The 23,101-nt window shown below is 43.6% G+C and overlaps 1 protein-coding gene across 2 annotated transcripts in view; it reads left to right on the forward strand.

The window, feature by feature from the left end:
• The window catches only part of VPS41 (VPS41 subunit of HOPS complex), a 397,695-nt gene that overhangs the window by 370,490 nt on the left and 4,104 nt on the right, over positions 1 to 23,101 (forward strand). For both annotated transcript variants that reach the window (XM_073549967.1, XM_073549966.1), the window contains 2 exons: positions 21,793 to 21,892; positions 22,338 to 22,382. In XM_073549967.1, the coding sequence (XP_073406068.1) occupies positions 21,793 to 21,892; positions 22,338 to 22,382 (145 nt within the window). The remainder of the gene's footprint in view (positions 1 to 21,792; positions 21,893 to 22,337; positions 22,383 to 23,101) is intronic.

Below are 23,101 nucleotides of genomic sequence, written 5' to 3' on the forward strand. Positions count from 1 at the left end.
GCCGGCACCGCCCCCCGGAGCCTGCACAGACCACCGGCAGGCCGGCACAGCCCCCCGGCAGGCCGGCACAGCCCACCGGAACCTGCACAGACCACCGGCAGGCCGGCACAGCCCCCCGGCAGGCCGGCACAGACCACCGGAGCCTGCACAGACCCCCTGGCAGGCCGGCACAGCCCCCCGAAAGGCCCGTACAGACCCCAGAGAGGCTGTACAAGGCAAAAACAGGGTTTTTCTTATTCCGATACCGGAAGTCCCATAGACTTGAATGGGACTTCCGGTATCGGAATCGGCGATACCGATACTTTTTTTAAAGATCGGCCGATCCATTCCGATCCGATACTTTGAAGTATCGGACGGTATCGCTCAACTCTAATTGACACCCCTGCAATTCTGTCAGATAATATTCAGTTTCTTCCTGAAAATGATTGCAAACACAAATTCTTTGGTATTATTATCTTCATTTAATTTGTCTTAAATGAAAAAACACAAAAGAGAATGAAGCAAAAAGCAAAACATTGATCATTTCACACAAAACTCCAAAAATAGGCCGGACAAAAGTATTGGCACCCTCAGCCTAATACTTGGTTGCACAACCTTTAGCCAAAATAACTGCGACCAACTGCTTCCGGTAACCATCAATGAGTTTCTTACAATGCTCTGCTGGAATTTTAGACCATTCTTCTTTGGCAAACTACTCCAGGTCCCTGATATTTGAAGGGTGCCTTCTCCAAACTGCCATTTTTAGATCTCTCCACAGGTGTTCTATGGGATTCAGGTCTGGACTCATTGCTGGCCACCTTAGAAGTCTCCAGTGCTTTCTCTCAAACCATTTTCTAGTGCTTTTTGAAGTGTGTTTTGGGTTATTGTCCTGCTGGAAGACCCATGACCTCTGAGGTAGACCCAGCTTTCTCACACTAGGCCCTAAATTATGCTGCCAAATTTGTTGGTAGTCTTCTGACTTCATAATGCCATGCACACGGTCAAGCAGTCCAGTGCCAGAGGCAGCAAAGCAACCCCAAAACATCAGGGAACCTCCGCCATGTTTGACTGTAGGGACCGTGTACTTTTCTTTGAATGCCTCTTTTTTCTCCTGTAAACTCTATTGTTGATGCTTTTGCCCTATAAGCTCTACTTTTGTCTCATCTGACCAGAGAACATTCTTCCAAAATGTTTTAGGCTTTTTCAGGTAAGTTTTGGCAAACTCCAGCCTGGCTTTTTTAAGTCTCGGGGTAAGAAGTGGAGTCTTCCTGGGTCTCCTACCATACAGTCCCTTTTCATTCAGATGCCGACGGATAGTACGGGTTGACACCGTTGTACCCTCGGACTGCAGGGCAGCTTGAACTTGTTTGGATGTTAGTGGAGGTTCTTTATCCAACATCCGCACAATCTTGCATTGAAATCTCTTGTCAATTTTTTCTTTTCTGGCCACATCTAGAGAGGTTAGCCACAGTGCCATGGGCTTTAAACTTCTTGATGACACTGCGCACGGTAGACACAGGAACATTCAGGTCTTTGGAGATGGACTTGTAGCCTTGATATTGCTCATGCTTCCTCACAATTTGGTTTCTCAAGTCCTCAGACAGTTCTTTGGTCTTCTTTCTTTTCTCCATGCTCAATGTGGTACACACAAGGACACAGGACAGAGGTTGAGTCAACTTTAATCCATGTCAACTGGCTGCAAGTGTGATTTAGTTATTGCCAACACCTGTTAGGTGCCACAGGTAAGTTATAGGTGCTGTTAATTACACAAATTTGAGAAGCATCACATGATTTTTCGAACAGTGCCAATACTTTTGTCCACCCTCTTTGTTATGTTTGGTGTGGAATTATATCCAATTTGGCTTTAGGACAATTCTTTTTGTGTTTTTTCATTTAAGACAAATTAAATGAAGATAATAATACCAAAGAATTTGTGTTTGCAATCATTTTCAGGAAGAAACTTAGTATTATCTGACAGAATTGCAGGGGTGTCAATACTTTTGGCCATGACTGTAAATGAAACATCTGATTCTCCCAAAATTGACATTTCAATGATAAACACATTTATGGACAAAATCAATCTCCCCAAGGTTAACTCATCAGACTTAGAATTAATAAATGTGCCATTCTCTGAATTGGAAGTAACTAGTACCATTAACAAATTAAAAAATCATAAAGCCCCTGGCCCTGATGGACTATCCAATGATTACTACAAACAATTTTCCAAGGTCCTGTCACCTCATCTAGTTTCTGTATTCAATTCGGCCGCCCAACTAAATTCCTTCCCCAAAGAAATGCAAAAAGCTGTTATCACAATGATTCCCAAAGCTGAAGGATACCCAGGGAAAGCCCATAATTATCGCCCCATTTCCCTAATTAATAGTGATACCAAAATCTATGCCAAAATATTGGCAGATCGAATCAAAAAAATTATTCCCAAACTTTTATCAACTAATCAGATAGGATTCACCGAAGGCCGACAGGCATCCGATGGCACGAGGAGGGTGTTAAATTTAATTCTTTTAAGCCAATAAATGAAACTTCAAACAACTTTTTTAACATTGGGTGCCGAAAAGGCCTTTGACAGAGTTAGTTGGCCTTACCTACAGGCCACTCTGATTAAATTTGGTTTCGACAAAAAATCCATCTCTTCCATTTTCGCACTCTACTCAAATCCCACCGCAAGAATTTTAGCTAACAACACTCTGTCGGACCCCTTCGGCATTACCAATGGTACCAGACAGGGGTGCCCCCTGTCCCCTATACTCTTTGTTTTGGCTATGGAGCCTTTTGCAGAAAGTATCAGGAAAAATGTAGAAATTAGAGGTATAGCATGTCAAAGTGCTGAACATAAAGTAGGCCTATATGCAGATGATCTGATATTTACGCTAACTTGATCCCCAAAATTCATTTAAAACATTAATAGGAGAATTAGACAGATTCTACGAAATTTCATATTTCAAAATAAACCCCGAAAAATCAAAATTCATGGCAATTAATATGAATGAGATAGAAATCTCCAAATTGAAGCAAATGTCCAAATTTAGTTTTGAAGACAACTGTATTAAATACCTTGGTATAATCATTGAACCATATCTACATAAAATCATCAGAACTAGTCTGGGCAAAATTTCAAAAACAATCGAATCAGATCTTGCTTATTTCTCCAAATTTGATTTATCTCTGTTTGGCAGAGTTATGACGATCAAAACATTTATCCTACCTAAATTGCTTTATGTCTTTAGGACACTTCCCATCAACATCCCTTTCCAAGCTTTACAGAGATTGCAAAAACTGATGAATTCTTTTGTTTGGTGCAATAAGAGGGCCAGAATCTCATCTGACATTCTTTGTAAACACAAGCTTAATAGAGGAATGTGTCTGCCCAATCTTCAAACCTACTATCGTGCCTCACTCATTAAGTTGAGCAGATCCTGGTTTTATGAGGATAATATTCCAGCTTGGGTAGCCTTGGAGAACGAAAAAGGTTACATGGATAATGCCAAAGATTCTTTCTTTAGACACATAATACATAAACCCAAAATTTGTTCGTCCCACCCTATCTTCAATGCCACCTTTAAGGCATGGAAACAACTGCTCAAGCCGACCAGACTTGAACTTAACAAAGCTGAACAAGTAAAAAAGGTTCCATTATCTTTTGTGTCAAAAATTTATAATATCCCACTTCTGCCCGCTTGTTCAGAAAAAGGATTAAAGATAGTAGGTGATTTGTTTACGAGCTCAGGGTTTATGTTATATAGTGAGTTAAGACAAAAATTTGCTTTGGCTTACAGTGATCTAATACCCTTCCTTATGTTTACGGAATATATCAAAAAATGAATGAATTACCATACAGTAAATTATTACAAATTAAGCCTGCTACTGGATAATATCCGTAATGACTCAATGTGGAGTCTGAACAACTTATACAAAACGTTTAATAAAGATACTGTTGCCAATAAAAATCAATATACGAGAAGGTGAGAAAATGAATGACATCTTAATTACTCCGTGAAACAATGGGACGTCGCTACAAAATACACTTATCATTCTACTATTTCTGCCACTTTGCAAGAGTCTTATTTCAAAATACTATGCAGGTGGTATTACACACCTACGAGACTCGCTCACATAAATAAAGAACACATTCCCTCCAACATAGCGGGGCGTGGTCAAAAGGGTAATTTATACCATCTGTTCTGGAGTTGCCCTAAGGTAAAAGCCCTTTGGCTGGAGGCAACAAAGCACATCAACGCATTTGAAAAAGATTTCCCTATCACTCCACAAAGAGCCCTGCTTTCCTTGGATATGGAGGATGTTTCGCCCACCACAAGGTATATCATAATTCATATTTTTCTAGTAATAAAAACAAGATTGCTTTTTGGTGGAAAAAATAAACCTCACCTAAGTTTGCTGACATCTTAGAAAAAATCCACACCCACAATAACATAGAGTGGGGATTTGCTGTTAACAATAACGGAATAAACAAATATTCTAAAAAGTGTAAAGTGTGGAATGAGCAGTTCCAAACCGGTTAAACCTCGTAAATCTTTTGATAAAATAATAGAATAGAATTGAAACTGATTACTTCTTTCTAAGGACGTTATCTCTCTCCCTAACATAAAAAATGTTTGTATAAAACTTATATGTAGTTTTAATTTGCTTTTGACCAACAGGTCTGTTTTGAAAAGTTTTGTAATGGTTTTCTAAGTTCTGTCCTCTCTTTTCCTTTCCCCATATCTAACCTTCCTCCCTGCCCCCCCCCCCCCCCCCCCCTTGTCTTTCCACCCAATTAAAATATTTAAAGCCCTAATAAAACTATTGAAAAACAATCACCCAACAATTGTTAATCCTGGCATTTCGTTAATCAGGCCCTTTTCAGCAGGCTCCTGGCTGCCATGATTACCAAAAACAATCGCTTAATTTAAACATTGCTGATAGTGACAGTGGTATATGAATTGGTAGACTGCAGTAAAAGTGGCCGCTACACAATGAGCGGGGCAGTTCTGTGTTACTCTGCTCAGTGTGTACATCCAGCCAAAAGCAGAGCTAGTAATAGCTAATCAGTTGAGGTGCCAAGTGTCGAACCCCTTCCCACCCCCCACCGCGCCACTGATCTGATATCAATGACTTATCCTTAAAATTGAAAACTCAGAGTTAACCCGCACCTCACAATAGCCATAGTCTTTATAGACAAGCATTAAGACACAAATCAAATCCAGGGAGTCCATCCCGGAGAGGATTCGATATCAAATAACCAAAAAGACAGCGCCTCAAACGTTGGTGAAGAAAAAATCTTACATTTATTCTGCCTCCTGTGGCGACGTTTCGATCCGAAGATCTTTTTCAAATAGATCTTCGGATCGAAACGTCTCCACAGGAGGCAGAATAAATGTAAGATTTTTTCTTCACCAACGTTTGAGGCGCTGTCTTTTTGGTTATTTTATCTTTAAAATTGGTCACCAGTATAAGATGCCTGGACCACCACTGCAAGTCCAGGAGTTGTGAAAACTCCAGTATTTTAGCACCTTTGTTTTTAATGTAAAGTTGACATAAAATTGGTCTTTTTCTAATGATCTTTCCCCTTGATAGGCTGTTAATATTTTAAGACCCCACTGTGGTGCTGTACAGCAGATCGTTTTCTATAATCTGTGGATTATATGGTCTTTGTCACTAAATAAGCACAATTGTTAGGCTGAACTTTCCATTATATAAATGTTCATGAAACCTGAAGACAATCCCATTAGGCTTATTCTGAGGGCACTTTCAGCAGCCCAGACTTTGTGATTTTCTCCCTTGTGGTTTAGTTTTGATGATTCATCTTTAATTAATACAGCGACACAAGGTTATTCATCAGGCTGTGATAGCACTGATTGGCGGTGCTGCATCCTAATGAATATCCTCTGAAGTCTATTATTTTACTTTGCTCATTTAGACAGATGTGGTTTATGGATTTTCTTATGGGCGATGTAAATTTGTATTCTCTTTCATCTCATAGATTGTAAGCTTGCGAGCAGGGCCCTCATTCCTCTTGGTATCTGTTATGATCTATGTGATTATTGTTATGCTGTAATGTCTATTGTCTGTACAAGTCCCCTCTGAAATGTAAAGTGCTGCGGAATATGTCGGCGCTATAGAAATAAAATGTATTATTATTATTATTATCCTTTTCTTTCATCCCACACTGATAAATTACAAGTTGAGGTTTTCATAAAACTGCTCAGGCCATAACAGATCACCCCGCTATATTTGGATCGAGTGACATATCTCCACAGAATTATTTTTTAGGGGTTATAAATTATGCCGCTCACCTTACTGTATATATCTTACAAAACAAAGAAAAGATAATGACTTCCAATTTTTATTTAATCACTGCTATTCCACGACTCACTTTCACTGGGTTGTGAATCCAAAGCACAGAAGTCCCTTTCTTTCCATTATACTTATTTGTTGATTTTTTTTCTTCCACTCTTAGTTGTGGATTAAAAATTAATCAAAGTACACAAGAAGCTTAATTGTAAATTCAATGGAATACAGTTTGAACTCAGATCATACTATAGGGGCAACTAAACTTTATTAACGAGAACCTCTCAGTAACATATTTGACTTCTAACTAAAGGCCATGTAAAGCCCATTTAATACCTATTACATTCATACATTGCTTGTATTATTTTGTTTTGCCATTTTTGGGAAATTTATCCTTGAAGTTTTAATCACAAGTATTGTGGGGCAGGCACTGAACTTTCTGGTCTGCTGTTTTTTCTTCCTTTTCTCTGCCTACTGCCAGCCTCCAAGTCTTTGACCAATCACTCGTCTCTCAATGACTGGTCTCCCCTTGCCCGAGATTCTGCGCAAGCACCGTCATTGCCCATGGTCGTGTCATCAGAAGGGGAAGCACATGCGCAGTAAGCGCCTGATGACATTGCAGGAGCTTGTCCATTGATTTCACAACATCATTAGCAGCTTACTGTGATGGGCCACCCCTTGTGATGAAATGAACCTGGGCAGCGATGGTGCCTTCACAGGGAAGGCAGGTCACTGAGAGAATAGTGGCGGCAGTGGATAAGGAGCAGGGAGAGAGCACAGGAGAGCTGGAAATTCAGTGCCTGCTACGCCTCACTTGGAAAGAAAACTTCAAAGATGGATTTCTGAAAGAATGCCAAAACAGAATAATAAAATGAAAGTATGAATGTAAAGTTAGTGGTTGAATATCATGCTGACAGGTCCTCTTTAAAATTTATGGTATCTCCCTCCTCAACCCAAAGTTACTCTCTCTTTCCCAGAAGCCAAGATTAGGCGTCCTGCGCTAAATAGATGTCTTAGTTCTTCATGTTCCAGAAGAGCAGCAGAAGACACCGAGCAGAGATGTTGTTCAACAGGAAATTTTACCCTAAATAATGGGGTTTATTCCTTTAATGGGAATCTGTCACTTGGTAAAACTACCAGCATCGTATTATAGAGCAGGAGAAGCTGAGCTGATAATATCGTATATAGTTTGGTATAAAAGGATTCAATATACAGTGGGTATGGAAAGTATTCAGACCCCTTTAAGTTTTTCACTCTGTTTCATTGCAGCCATTTGCTAAATTAAAAAAAAGTTCATTGTTTTTCTCATTATGGTGGTTTTACACTTACCGCATTGTTTGCTGTCTGTTTTTGCGGGCCGTATCACTGCATTTTTTGTGTTGTACCGCAATAACTGTTTGCGAATTCGTCAGAGTTTTTTTTCCAATACAGTGAAAATAGTATTGGAGAAAAAAACGGCTTTCCGCAAAACCGGAAGTGACAGCGCGCCGCAAAAACAAACTTCCGGTTTGTTTTTGCGGCACCGTGTCAGTACACCGTGAAAAATATCGAGCAAGCTCGATATTTTTTCACGCCCGTATATAAGGCCCTCACGGCAGTATGGCACACGGCGCACCATTGACTTTTTGTGGGTTGATTTTGCGGCCCTATAGAAATGCATTGGGGCCGCAAAATCGGCCTGCAAAAATACGGTAAGTGTAAAATCACCCTAAATGTACACTCTGCACCACATCTTGACTGAAAAAAACAGAAATGTAGAAATTTTTGCAAATTTATTACAAAAGAAAAACTGAAATATCACATGGTCATAAGTATTCAGACCCTTTGCTCAGTATTGAGTAGAAGCACCCTTTTGAGCTCGTACAGCCATGAGTCTTGGGAATGATGCAACAAGTTTTTCACACCTGGATTTGGGGATCTTCTGACATTCTTCCTTGCAGATCCTCTCCAGTTCCGTCAGGTTGGATGGTGAACGTTGGTGTTCAGCCATTTTCAGTTTCTCCAGAGATACTCAATTGGGTTTGTCAGGGCTCTGGCTGGGCCAGTCAAGAATGGTCACAGAGTTGTTCTGAAGCCACTCCTTTGTTATTTTAGCTGTGAACTTTCGGCCAAGTCTGATCTCCAGAGCACTCTAATAGAGGTTTTCATCCAGGATATCTCTGTACTTGGCTGCATTCATGTTTCCTTCAATGACAGCCAGTCGTCCAGTCCCTGCAACTGAAAAACAACCCCATAGCATGATGCAGCCACCACCATATTTCACTGTTGGGATTGTATTGGGCAGGTGATGAGCAGTGCCTGGTTTTCTCCACCCATATCGCTTAAAATTATCACCAAAAAGGTCTATCTTCCTCTCATCAGACTAGAGAATCTTATTTCCAGGACGTCCACCTGACAGCACCATGGAGGACGTCCTCCTCCTCCTTACAGGGACAGGAAGCACACGAGAGGTTAAAGGTCACGTCCCACCCCCTCTTCCTCAGTGTTTTTCCTGTCCCTGCACGGAGGGACACACAAGAACCTAACCGGAGGGGCTCAGGGGATCGTACGGCCAGTCCAAGCCTTCCCCTGGGGCCAAAACTCTCCAGGGGGGAGTCCCTCTGCCCCAAAGGCCAGGAGCAGGACGACGCTCCTGGAGGGAACCGTTCCTCCCTATGGGAGGCTCTCGGCTCCAAACACTCACCGCCATGGCAGGTAATGGTCGGCTCCCCGCAGGCTGCCGGCCGGGCGGGCACCGACGGACGACCGGCGCAGCGGCACTGGGAGGCAGGAACGAGGCCTCCGCAGTCCGCCATAGGCGAAGAGGCCGGAGTGGCAGTCTGACGCTGACAGATGGGGGTTGGCTCCCCACGGCGCAGGACAGAGGAGGCCGCCATAGTCGCGCGCAGAGCAGGAAGTGGAGGAGGCGGCCTAGCGCGAGAGGCCGCGCGTCACATCCGGTGACGTCAGACGCCGCCCTCTGAATCCCGGCGCGCGCTTCTGATAGCCACTGAGCGCTCGCCTCTGAAGGCCAGACAGCGCTCGCTATTGAGACTCGCCACTGAACCACACACCGCTCGCCTGGGGGGTCCACATCGCGTGCTCCTAAGGCAGAGCGCGCTTCTGGAGAACCAGGGAGCAAGCTTCGGTGACTGCACCAGGATGGAAGGGGTCGCTCCAGCAGGCGGAGGGGTAAGTGCGCATAGCGCAGACCACCCTCCCCCGCTCATTACCCCAACCCAGATCTGAATAGGTGCCCCTTCTGTATTATTAGGAGAGGGGAGCCCCAACAGAATCCCCCTCGGGGGCGAAGGACCCGGCAAAGGCCACCTCCAAATCAGTCAAGTGCCCAGTATGCAGGGTAAAGCTGCCAGACGCATATAACAAGACCCTATGCGGACCCTGTACCTCAAGGGTCGTAGGCGAGGAACAGCCATCCCTCCTAGCCGAAATGAGATCGCTGATAAGGGAGGAAGTTCGGGCCTCTACATCCAGCCTCGCACGGCGTCAGTCTCCCAGCCCAGGGCCGAGTCGCAAACGTCCAAGGTTGGAAGCGGACCCAGAGTCGGAAGAAAGCCCTAGTGAGGAGTCCGAATTCCGGGATTCGGATCAGGAAGAAGAAGGCGAGATCCGGGGGGATAGACAGGATCAGAGCAGGAAATACCTATTCAGACTGGAGGACACAGACGAGTTGGTCCAAGCAGTCAGAAATACTATGCAGATAGAGGAGGTCCCTAAACCACAGTCCAGACAGGACTTAATGTTCGGAGGACTGGTGGCCCGGAGACAGGTAGTGTTCCCTGTAAGTGAACACATCAAAACGATGGTCCAGGAGGAGTGGAAGGAGGCAGAGCGTTGACTGACACTCTCCCGAGACTTTAGAAGCAGACTGCCTTTTGATCCTGAGGAAACCCGGGCATGGGAGGAAATTCCTAAAATAGACGTCCCAGTCGCTAAAGTTACCAAAAAGACGGCTATCCCATTCGAGGACTCATCAGGTCTTCGAGACCCGATGGATAGGAAAGCAGACGTCTTACTAAAAAGAGCGTGGGAGACGTCGGCGGCTCTTATTAGGGCCAACATAGCAGCCACCTCGGTGGCCAGATCTATGTTTTTGTGGATGGGGCAGTTGGAAGAGCACCTAACCAACAAGACCCCTAGATCAGACATCCTAGCATCCCTTCCGCTCATGAAATCGGCTACGGCGTTCCTATCAGATACGTCGGCCGAATCGGTAAGATTTGCAGCCAGAAACAGCTCCCTCTCCAACGCGGCCCGAAGAGCAGTCTGGCTCAAATCCTGGTCGGGGGACAACGCTTCAAAAACTAAGTTATGCGCCATCCCCTTCTCGGGCCTGAGGGTATTCGGGCCAGCCCTAGATAACATTCTAGAGTCGGTGTCCAATAAAAAGAAGGGATTCCCGGAGGAAAAACCCAGGCGGCCCCAGCCCTTTCGGAGAGGCCCCTTTCCTAAGAGGCAGACCGAGTTCAGGGGTCGGGCAAGGTCCAGTAGAGGCTCCTATAAGGGCTCCTTCAGCCAGACCGGAAGGTACAGAGGTCCCCCATTCTCATCAACCTCTAGATCAAGGAGGCAATGACGCCATAGGTATTGGGGGGAGACTTCGCCACTTCGCAACAAACTGGTCCCGAGTCACCCACAATCAGTGGGTCCTCAGAACCATCGCGGAGGGCTACAATATAGAACTTTATTCACCTCCCCCCGAAAGCTATATTACCCCCACTGTCGTCCTGGAAGACTCCGCAATGTGGACGGATCTACAGGACATGGTAAAATCAAAGGTCATAGTACCAGTTCCCCCGTCAGAAAGAGGGAAAGGGCACTATTCGTCCCTGTTCTCGATCACAAAACCGTCCGGCGAGGCCCGTACCATCATAAACCTGAAACCACTGAATGCCTGGGTCAGGTACAAGAGATTCCGGATGGAATCGGTCCGATCCGCAACCCTGCTGATAGATCGGGACGCCGTCATGTGCACCCTAGACCTAAAGAAGGCCTACTACCAGGTCCCTATCCATCCCTCATCCCAGAGACTGCTAAGGTTTGCGGTCAGTTTACCAGCCCGGACCTGCCACTTCCAGTTTCAGTGTCTTCCATTCGGGTTGGCCTCAGCTCCCAGAATCTTTACAAAGCTGGTGGGAGAAGTAGTGGCCTACCTGAGAGATCAGGGTATTGTGATCATACCCTATTTAGACGACTTCCTACTGGTGGCAAGATCCAGGGAAGCGCTCGTTCGCGACAGAAACCGAGCAACTGCGGTAATGGAGTTCCTTGGATGGGTGATCAATTGGGAGAAGTCGAACATCAGGCCAGAAACCAGTAAAATATTTCTCGGGGTCCTCCTAGACTCAACCGACAGAATATCCTGGCTACCCGAACAGAAGCAGAGGACTATTCAGAACAGAACCAGAGACCTGCTGAGAAGTCAGTGCTCCATAAGAGAGGCGATGGAGGTCCTGGGCCTCATGACGGCCTGCATCCAGTGCGTCCGATGGGCCCAATTCCACTCAAGATCACTGCAGAAAGAGATCCTTGCGAGGTGGGACAGAAGTCAGGCGTCGCTAGACAGACCCCTAAGGCTGCCAGAACAAGTAAGAGAGTCCCTTCGGTGGTGGACACGGTCCAGAAACCTTCAGGTGGGCGTACTTTGGACAGCCTCTCCATACGTGGTAGTCACCACGGACGCCAGTGTGTGGGGTTGGGGAGCCCACATAGAAGGGAGAATCTTCCAGGGGAAATGGCCAGTAGACATCAAGACCAGATCCTCCAATTTCAGAGAACTCTACACGGTCTGGGAAGCGCTACGGCGGAACCAGTCGATACTAGTGAATCGTCATGTCCGTATACTATCCGACAATATGACGACAGTGGCATTCCTGAAGCACCAGGGAGGGCCCAGACATCAACCACTACAGGACCTAGCGGAAAAAATATTCGCTTGGGCAGAAAGAACAGTCCAATCAGTGACCGCGGTACACCTAGAGTGTTCCCAAAACGAAGTAGCAGACTACTTAAGCAGACAACGGATCCGCCCGACGGAATGGGAACTGAACGAAGAGATCTTCAACCATCTCTGTCAGCGTTGGGGGACCCCCAGTATAGATCTCTTCGCAAGCCGAAAGAATTCGAAAGTCCCCAGATTCTATTCCCTGAATCCGACGGACCACCCAGAGGGTGTGGATGCCCTGAGTCAGACCTGGGGAGAATCCCTCTCCTACGCATTCCCGCCACTGGCCCTCATACCGGCAGTGCTCAGGAAAATACGCGAGGACCACGCACGAGTGATGCTGATCGCTCCATACTGGCCGAAGAGAAGCTGGTTTCCCCTCCTAGGAGCCATGGCAGTCGGAAATCCAGTCGAGCTACCCCTGTGGAAGGACATCATCCACCAGGGCCCGGTCTACCATCCAAACCCAGCAAGACTTCATCTATCGGCTTGGATCCTGAGAGGGACATCCTGAAGTCAAAAGGATTGTCGGACCAGGTCATATCCACCCTACTGGCCAGTAGGAAACCGGTGACATCCGCAATCTATAGAAGGATATGGAAAAGATTCTGTCTGGAGGGTGGCAGGTCCGATCTCGTGGCAGGCAGCCCCGACCTCCCTAGCATACTAAGTTTTTTGCAGGCAGGTTTTAATAAAGGCCTTAAGCCCAGTACCCTAAAGGTCCAGATTTCAGCCTTAAGCGCTTTCTTCGATTACCAGCTAACTTCACATCCCTGGGTAATAAGATTTATAAAAGCCACGCAGCGCCTGCGCCCCACGATTAGGCAGCTCACCCCGCCTTGGGACCTGGGCCTGGTACTCAGGTTTTCTCTGTACAGACCCCTATGCTCTAGACGAGAAAATAACCATCTCTGCCCTCACCCGTAAAGCGGCCTTCCTAGTAGCCATTACCACGGCCAAAAGAATAGGGGAGATCCAGGCCCTGTCCACTAAGGACCCATATCTTCAGATAAGAGAGGATAGTATAATCCTAAGGTTAGACCCGGCATTTACCCCGAAGGTAGTCTCCTCAAAGAATCTAAACCAGGAGGTAGTGTTACCATCGTTCTGCGACAATCCCCGTAATAAAAAAGAACAGCGCCTTCACTCGCTGGACGTGAGGCGCGCGGTGCTAGACTATCTAGAAGCCACCAATAGCTGGCGCATCGACCCAAACTTGTTCATCCTTTTTGGGGGTAAAAATAAGGGGAAGAAAGCCTCTAAGGCGTCTATCGCGCGCTGGATTACCTCGGTAATCTCTGACGCCTACCAAGCCGAGGGCGTTAGCCCGCCAGGGTACATAAAAGCCCACTCTACGAGGGCGGAATCAGCCTCATGGGCTGAACGGGCAGGGGCCTCGGTTGACCAAATCTGTAGAGCAGCAACCTGGGCCAATCTAAATACATTCTGCAAGCACTACAAGCTTGACGTGTTGGCTGGTCAGCAGACCGCATTCGGGAGAAAAGTTTTCCAGGCGGTAATCCCACCCTGAGGAGGTGCTTTGGTACTCTCCATGGTGCTGTCAGGTGGACGTCCTGGAAAATAGGTATTAGACCTACCGGTAATGATGTTTCCAGGAGTCCATCCTGACAGCACGGGTACTTCCCTCCCTGTTATGTTATGCTATGTTGTATTTTGATATGTCATATGCTGTAATATGATTATTTCATTAAACTGTTATTAGCATCATCCACCTTGCGGTACTTGTCAAATCACTGAGGAAGAGGGGGTGGGATGTGACTTTTAACCTCTCGTGTGCTTCCTGTCCCTGTAAGGAGGAGGAGGACGTCCTCCATGGTGCTGTCAGGATGGACTCCTGGAAACATCATTACCGGTAGGTCTAATACCTATTTTCTCATAGTCTAGGAGTTCTTCATGTGTTTTTTAGCAAACTATGTGGGCTTTCATATGTCTTGCACTGAGAGGAGGCTTCCGTCGGGCCACTCTGCCGAAATGGTGGAGGGCTGCAGTGATAGTTAACTTTGTGGAACTTTCTCCCATCTCACTACTGCATCTGTGGAGCTCAGCCACAGTGATCTTGGGGTTCTTCTTTACCTCTCTCACCAAGGCTCTTCTCCCACGAATGCTCAGTTTGACTGGACGGCCAAGTCTAGGAAGACTTCTGGTGGTCCCAAACGTCTTCCATTTAAGTATTTTGGAGGCCACTGTGCTCTTAGGAACCTTGAGTACAGCAGAGATTCTTTTGTAAGCTTGGCCAGATCTGTGCCTTGCCACAATTCTGTCTCTGAGCTCCTTGGCCAGTTCCTTTGACCTCATGATTCTCATTTGGTCTGACAATCACTGTGAGCTGTGAGGACTTATATAGACAGATGTGTACCTTTACAAATCAAGTCCTATCAGTTTAATTAAACAGCTGGACTAAAATGAAGGAGTAAAACCATCTCAAGGAGGATCACAAGGAAATGGACAGCATGTGACTTAAATATGAGTGTCTGAGCAAAGGGTATGAATAATTATGACCATGTGAATTTTCAGTTTTACTTTTTTAATAAATTTGCAAAAATTTCTAGATTTCTGTTTTTTTCAGTCAAGATGGGGTGCAGAGTGTACATTAATGAGAAAAAATTAACTTTTTTGAATTTACCCAAAGGGCTGCAATGAAACAGAGAGTGAAAAATTTAAAGAAGTCTGAATACTTTCCGTACCCACTGTAACTTGTAACTTATCAATCTCTGCTAACTTTGGGCTAAGAAGTCCAGTGGATGGATTGACTCGTTGATTGACAGCTTTCTCTGTATGAGCGAGCAATGCTTGCACTGGAGTTGGTAAGCAGATATATAGCGTATACTGTAATTGGATAAATTACACGTTATACTGAATCTTTTCCCACTATTCAGCATATAAACCTGCCCCACTTCTTCTTTTGCTCTAGAAAATGCCACTGGAAGATCACAGTTGCATGATCATCATGGCAGGTTCCCTTTTACCCTGCACAGCTGCTTATCAAGGGAGAAGTTCAGTACAGTAGTACGCTCCTTATTCCCTTCCTGACAGTTACAGCAGCAGCTCTCCAGTGTTATGACCGGCCATCTTGTAAGTTTCCTTTCTGCACCAATGTGCTCATAACTTGGGGGAGATTATTATAATGGGAAGAAGAAAGCTGAAAGGGATGAAAAGCACAACAGGGTCTTATCTGGGTTATAGATTTAAAATTAATTGCACACTTGTGCTCAACTGGTATGGTGGTGTGCACACAACCACTGAGAATATACTGTATATAGCTGCTGCAGACCCACGAGGAAAGAATTGAAGACCAAACACAGAAAACAATGGATTTAAACTCCATTGCCATAGGAAAGTTGAACACATGCAAAGTCCATTTTGTAGGCGATTTATTTGTCAATGCGTTTGAGTTGTACAAACTTCTTCATCAAGACAAACCTATTATTGAGATTGTAATAATGGAGTTTCCCAATTGGAAGAAATAACTAAAATATCCTAAATTGATAAAATGTTGCATCATTTTTGAAAATTGCTCACATATTATACCACTAGTTCAGTACAGTGGGGAAAATAAGTGTTTGATACACTGTCGATTTTTCATGTTTTCCCAGATTTTGCATGTTTCTTTAAGAAGCCCTTCTACTCTGCACTCATTACCTGTATTAAATGCATCTGTTTGAACTTGTTACTTGTATAAAAGACATCTGTCTACACACTCAATCAATCACACTACAACCTCGCTACCATGGCCAAGACCAAAGAGCTGTCTAAGGCCAGCAAGAACAAAATTGTAGACCTTCACAAGGCTGAGATGAGCTACAGGACAATAGGCAAGCAGCTTGGTGAGAAGGCAACAATTTTTGGCACAATAATTAAAAAATGGAAGAAACACAAGAAGACTGGCAATCTTCCTTGGTCTGGAGATCCCTGCAAGGTCTTGCCTCGTGGGGTAAGGATGATTCTAAAAAAGGTTAGTAGTCAGCACAAAGCTACATAGGAGGACCTGGTCAAGGACCTGAAAAAAGCTGGGACCACAGTCTCAAACATTACCGTCAGTAACACATTACACCGTCATGGATTATACTCCTGAAGGGCAAGAAAAGGTCCTCATGCTCAGGCCAGCACATGTCCAGGCCTGTTTGAAGTTCGCCAGTGACCATCTGGATGATCCAGAGGAGGCATATGAGAAGGTCATGTGGTCATATGAGACCAAAATAGAACTGTTTGGTATCAACTCCGCTCACTGTGTTTGGAGGAAGAAGGATGAGTACAACTCCAAGAACACCACATCAACTATGAAGCATGATGGGGAAAACATCATACTTTGGGGAACATTACAACTGCACCATATTGAAGGGAGGATGGATGGAGACATGTATCGTGAAATTTTGGCCAACAAGCTCCTTCCCTCAGAAAGAGCGTTGAAGATGGGTTGTGGCTGGGTCTTCTAGCATAATAATAACCCGAAACACACAGTACAACTAAGGAGTGACTCCATAAGAAGCATTTCAAGGTCCTGGAGGGGCCTAGTCAGGCCCCAGATCGGAACCCAATAGAAAATCTTTGGAGGGAGCTGAAATTCAGTGTTGCCCAGCGACTGCTTCAAAACCTGAAAGATCTGGAGTGATCTGCATGGAGGAGGGGGCCAAAATCCCTGTTGCAGTGAGTGCAAACTTGGCCAAGAGCTACAGGAAACGTCTGACCTCTGTAATTGGAAACAAAGGTTTCCGTACCAAATATTAAGTTCCGATTTTCTATTGTATCAAATACTTACGTTATTTCATGCAATAAGATGCAAAATAATTATGTAAAAATCATACAATGTGATTTTCTGGATTTTTTTTAAAGATTTTGTCTCTCACAGTTGAAGTGTACCTACACTGAAAATTACAGGCCTCTCCATTCTTTGTAGGTGGGAAAACGTGCAAAATCGACAGTGTATCAAATACTTATTTTCTCCACTGTAGATGCCTCTCACTGTCAGGAGCTATGTAATCTCTGCAGAACACAGTTGCTATGTCCATAGTGTGCAAGATTGTGGAAGCCACACAAGTTACCTACTCGCTCTTTTACACACTGTTCAGGGGTAAATGTTTGCCTTTTCTGAAATATTACTACATGGTGGAAGTATGTAATGGACTAGCAACATAATTTTGGCATGAATGGCAGGTCAGAAAGACGTTTCCTTGTTTCAGGAAAGGCTCGTAAATGTGGATAATACTGACATGTAGCAATAATGATGTGTTAGGGTATGTGCACACATTGCGGATTCTGCTGCAGATTTTCCTGTGCTGATTTTGCTTAATCCACAGATAAAATGACCTGCGTTTTACCTGCGGATTTAGTGTAGATTTACTGCAGATTTTGTGCAGATTTCGCCTGCGTTTTTACTCCTGCGGATTTCTATAATGGAGCAGGTGTAAAAACGCTGCGTATTCCGCACAAAGAAATGATATGCTGCGGATTCAAATCCGCAGCAAATCTGCACGGAAAAATCCGCAGCATGTGCACAGCGTTTTTTGTTGTACATAGATTAGAATGGTACTGTACACCGCAGCAGGATCTGCTGCAGATCCGCAGGGACAAATCCGCTGCGGATCCGCAGCAGAATACGCAACGTGTGCACATACCCTTAAACAGCATAATGTACAGCAGAGTTGCCAACTTTATTTTTTATTTCTTTATGGATAAATTATCTAAACATCACTGACACCTGACATTTTTTATAGACACATTGGAAAAATATAATAAACCATTAAAATTTTAACCGCTGTAACTCTACAGTAGAAGTCACAATACGCAATTCCAAATACCACGGCCGAGGGAGGCAGGAGCCTCGATCCCAGAATAACTGCATAAGTGCAAAATTCACATAGATTGATGGAATACTCCCATAGACATGAAGACCCCAGAAAGCTTTGGGTATATACAGACCACCACAAGAATAAAAAAAATCCCAAAAGTTTATTAAGCAAAATTACATATACAAAATAAGAACCATAATTACTGGCACCAGAGAGGGGAATAGGTGTGGAGACATGCTGGTACAGCAAAGGAGAAAACAGGGACAACAAAGTATCCAGAGGTAAGACAGATCATAACTTGAAGGGCAAGTTAATGCAGGCATACATAGTAAAGAACATAGAAATGACCAAATAAAACCAGAAATAACAAATCCATAAGCCACCAAATACATGTATGCCCCACAGTTAATCCTGCTCACCCAAAATATCTGGCAGTGTCCAAGCATCTCCCCACTGGCCCCCTTAGATGCGCGTTTTGCGTAAATGCTTTTTGGAAAAGCATGTCATTGTTTTGGGGGGTTTTACAACGTTCATCATGCGGTAAAAATGAGCTGGAGTGACTATTCCCCAGGCCGGTGTGATTTATTTTCTGATGTTCAATATGTGGTGGAAAAAAAGGTGTGTATGTGTGTATGTATGTGTATATATATATATATATATATATATATATATATATATATATATATATATATATATATATACAGTCATATGTAAAAGTTTGGGCACCCCTATTAATGTTAACCTTTTTTCTTTATAACAATTTTGGTTTTTGCAACAGGTATTTAAGTTTCATATATCTAATAACTGATGGACTCAGTTATATTTCTGGATTCAAATGAGGTTTATTGTACTAACAGAAAATGTGCAATCTGCATTTAAACAAAATTTGACCGGTGCAAAAGTATGGGCACCCTTATCATTTTCTTGATTTGAACACTCCTAACTACTTTTTACTGACTTCCTGAAGCACTAAATTGGTTTTGTAACCTCATTGAGCTTTGAACTTCATAGCCAGGTGTATCAAATCATGAGAAAAGGTATTTAAGGTGGCCACTTGCAAGTAGTTCTCCTATTTGATTCTCCTATGAAGAGTGGCATCATGGGCTCCTCAAAACAACTCTCAAATGATCTGAAAACAAAGATTATTCAACATAGCTTTTCAGGGGAAGGATAAAAAAAGTTGTCTCAGAGATTTAACCAGTCAGTTTCCACTGTGAGGAACATAGTAAGGAAATGGAAGAACACAGGTACAGTTCTTGTTAAGCCCAGAAGTGGCAGGCCAAGAAAAATATCAGAAAGGCAGAGAAGAAGAATGGTGAGAACAGTCAAGGACAATCCACAGTCCACCTCCAAAGACCTGCAGCATCATCTTGCTGCAGATGGTGTCACTGTGCATCGGTCAACAATACAGCGCACTTTACACAAGGAGAAGCTGTATGGGAGAGTGATGCGAAAGAAGCCGTTTCTGCATGCACGCCACAAACAGAGTCGCCTGAGGTATGCAAAAGCACATTTGGACAAGCCAGTTACATTTTGGAAGAAGGTCCTGTGCACTGATGAAACAAAGATTGAGTTGTTTGGTCATACAAAAAGGCGTTATGCATGCGCTGTATTGTTGACCGATGCACAGTGACACCATCTGCAGCAAGATGATGCTGCAGGTCTTTGGAGGTGGTCTGTGGATTGTCCTTGACTGTTCTCACCATTCTTCTTCTCTGCCTTTCTGATATTTTTCTTGGCCTGCCACTTCTGGGCTTAACAAGAACTGTACCTGTGTTCTTCCATTTCCTTACTATGTTCCTCACAGTGGAAACTGACTGGTTAAATCTCTGAGACAACTTTTTGTATCCTTCCCCTGAAAAGCTATGTTGAATAATCTTTGTTTTCAGATCATTTGAGAGTTGTTTTGAGGAGCCCATGATGTCACTCTTCATAGGAGAATCAAATAGGAGAACTACTTGCAAGTGGCCACTTTAAATACCTTTTCTCATGATTTGATACACCTGGCTATGAAGTTCAAAGCTCAATGAGGTTACAAAACCAATTTAGTGCTTCAGGAAGTCAGTAAAAAGTAGTTAGGAGTGTTCAAATCAAGAAAATGATAAGGGTGCCCATACTTTTGCACCGGTCAAATTTTGTTTAAATGCAGATTGCACATTTTCTGTTAGTACAATAAACCTCATTTGAATCCAGAAATATAACTGAGTCCATCAGTTATTAGATATATGAAAACTGAAATAGCTGTTGCAAAAACCAAAATTGTTATAAAGAAAAAAGGTTAACATTAATAGGGGTGCCCAAACGTTTACATATGACTGTATGTGTGTGTGTGTGTGTTATATAATTTCATATTTTGACAAGAAGGCCTGTCACTTGCTCAAATGAACTGCATTAACACCTGAGCCCCATGGGCAGAAATACCGCTGCTGCAACCCATGCAAGAAGTCACAGAGCCCACGTCCAGCTCCAAAGTAGCTTGCAATTTCTGTCTCAGCCACATAAAGGGGTGCGCTGTGATGAGCTGCTCAGGGCACATATCTGCACAGGAGCCCTCTTCTTTCAGATGTTCGCCTCTGCTGAGCTCCCCTGGTTCTTCTGCTCTGTTCTGCTTTATGCTGCATTGCTCCATAGCAGAAATATCCCCATTTGATGGTTTTGGAGCACAGTATGTGTGATCTCTACATGTAGTGCAACTGGATGTCTCTTCAGAGTCTCTTCTCGAAGCGTGCGCTTTCACCCCTCTCCACGATGCTGAATATCACAGCTCGACAGTGTTTGAGGCCATGTGCACATGTTGCATTTTTGCCTCACAGATTTGTTAACAAAACCTGAACAAAGTCCTGATGCCAGAAAAGTGAATGAAAAACCTGAAATGTCATGCACACTTCGCTTATTGACTTGCAGATTTGATGCAGAAAATAATCTGCAGCATATCATGAAGAGGAAGCAGAAATGGTCAGGATGCACGCTCAAAGTCCATAGACCCAATTGGACAAAGATACAAGAAAAGGAGAGCAGCATCCACTCCAGGTGAAAAAGTGAAACGTATTTATTCTGCCAGCATACAACGTTTTGACCTGTGAATAATCTGCAGCATGTCAATTGTGTGTTTTTCTCTATTGACTTCACTCAAATCAGTAACAAATGCAGGCAAAAAGTGCGCTTTTTGCTGCTATTATTTTCCTATCAAGAGCTGTTTTTCCTGCCAAGAGATGCAGAAATGGTGAAGAAATCTGTGCACGCAAAATACTCAATGTGTGCACATACCCTAAGGCCACATTCACACGTTCAGTATTTGGTAAGTATTTTACATCAGTATTTATAAGCCAAAACGAGGCGAGGAAAAGTATGATAGAAACACACCACCACTTCTGTATTTATCACCCACTCCTGGTTTTGGCTACAAATACTGATGTATGGTCGTAAAATATTGATGAAATACTGAATGTGTTATCGTGGCATTAGACTGCAAGAACTGCAAGATTAGCTGGAAAGCTGTGCTTAGCAGAATCTGGAAAAGAGGGGTGAAAGTGCATACCTCCCAACAAAAAAAAACTCTGAAGAAACATCCAGGTGCACTGTGAGCAGAGATTTCACATACTGCGCTTTAAAAGCCATAGATGGGAATATCTCTGCATTGGAGTAACACAGCGCAAAAAGGAGAAGAGCTGCAGAATCAGGAGAAATCAGAGGGGGTTTTTATAAGATATTTGACTCAAGGAGAAAGAAATTTTTGCTCTTTTTTGTTTGTTTCAGATACTACTAAGAGAAGGTTGTAAGAAGATCTTGGTGTCAGACTCACTGGCATTACTGAAGAAAATGCACAGAACTCAATCCAGAGCTATGCTGGTTGATGGTACGTGTATCCTCTCAGTACATTATTTTAGTTACCGATTTGTTTTTTCTCCCGACCCTACTCTGCATACTAACTCTACCCCCTGTTACCTTCTAATGACAAACGCTATTAAAAGCCATTACATCCAGCGCTGGTGCTAGATACAGTTGTTATTGTTAACCCATTAACATTACAATTACAATAAATCCGTATTTATTTTTGCCTGCGCCTAGGCTTATTATACAATATGATTCATAGAAAACAGAAGGGAAATAATGAAGGCTTATTATTCATAATGGCAGGCACTACACAACTACAAACAAGTAAATGAAACACAAAGCCAGCCTACAGTAGGAAAGACTGTCTACCTATTCTTACTTTCTAGGCCAGCCAACAATCAGTATGCAGGTAGTGAAAAAAAATAAAATACATTCTTTTACACATTACTTTTTATTTTTCTTTGCAGAGGAAAATATTTGTGAAGTTTGTTTGTCGCCTGTACTTCCAATAGGTAATTATTTTATTATTGTATTGTGACAATAAACTGTATAATCTGAATTTATCCTTGTGTATGGTGCCATGAATGTTAAAATACCTGTGGGTGATCGCTATGTGGATAATGATAAGAAAAGAAAAGGATGTTTCTTATGAACAATATTATCTGAACAACATTTAAAGCAGTTTTTGGAAACTTTAATATTGATAACCAATCTTTACAATAGGTGAATAATATAGTATTGGGTCAGCTTAGGGCATCCACCAATCCGCTGATTGAAAGGGGCTTTGTCGCACCAGAAGTGTGATGACTAGTGCTGTCTTAGGCCCCCTTCACACATCCGTGTTTCCGGTATGTGTGGCATCTGTAGTCACGTGTACGAGAGACACATACACATGCACACCAATTATAATCTATGGGGCTGCGGACATGTCCATGTTTTCACATGTACCGTATGACCCGTATGACGATAGAAACCAAACTCGTACACACGGATGACATAAGTGTGACATATGTGTGCCGTCCGTGTGAGACGTACCAGAATAGAATGCAGAATAGCATTGAAAGATTTTTGTGTTAAAGATATGCAAAGATAGAGAATAGATAGATATCTGTGATATGTATAATTAGTGTCTTCCGTGTTTAACTTTGCATGTATTAAGCTAATATATAAATTAAAAAAAACAATGTGAGGTCCCCCCCATTTCTGGTAATCAGCAAAGGTAAAGCAGACA

The sequence above is a fragment of the Dendrobates tinctorius genome, unplaced genomic scaffold (assembly GCF_039654945.1).
Source record: "Dendrobates tinctorius isolate UK_male_01 unplaced genomic scaffold, ASM3965494v1 ptg000162l, whole genome shotgun sequence".
Classification (NCBI taxonomy): domain Eukaryota; kingdom Metazoa; phylum Chordata; class Amphibia; order Anura; family Dendrobatidae; genus Dendrobates; species Dendrobates tinctorius.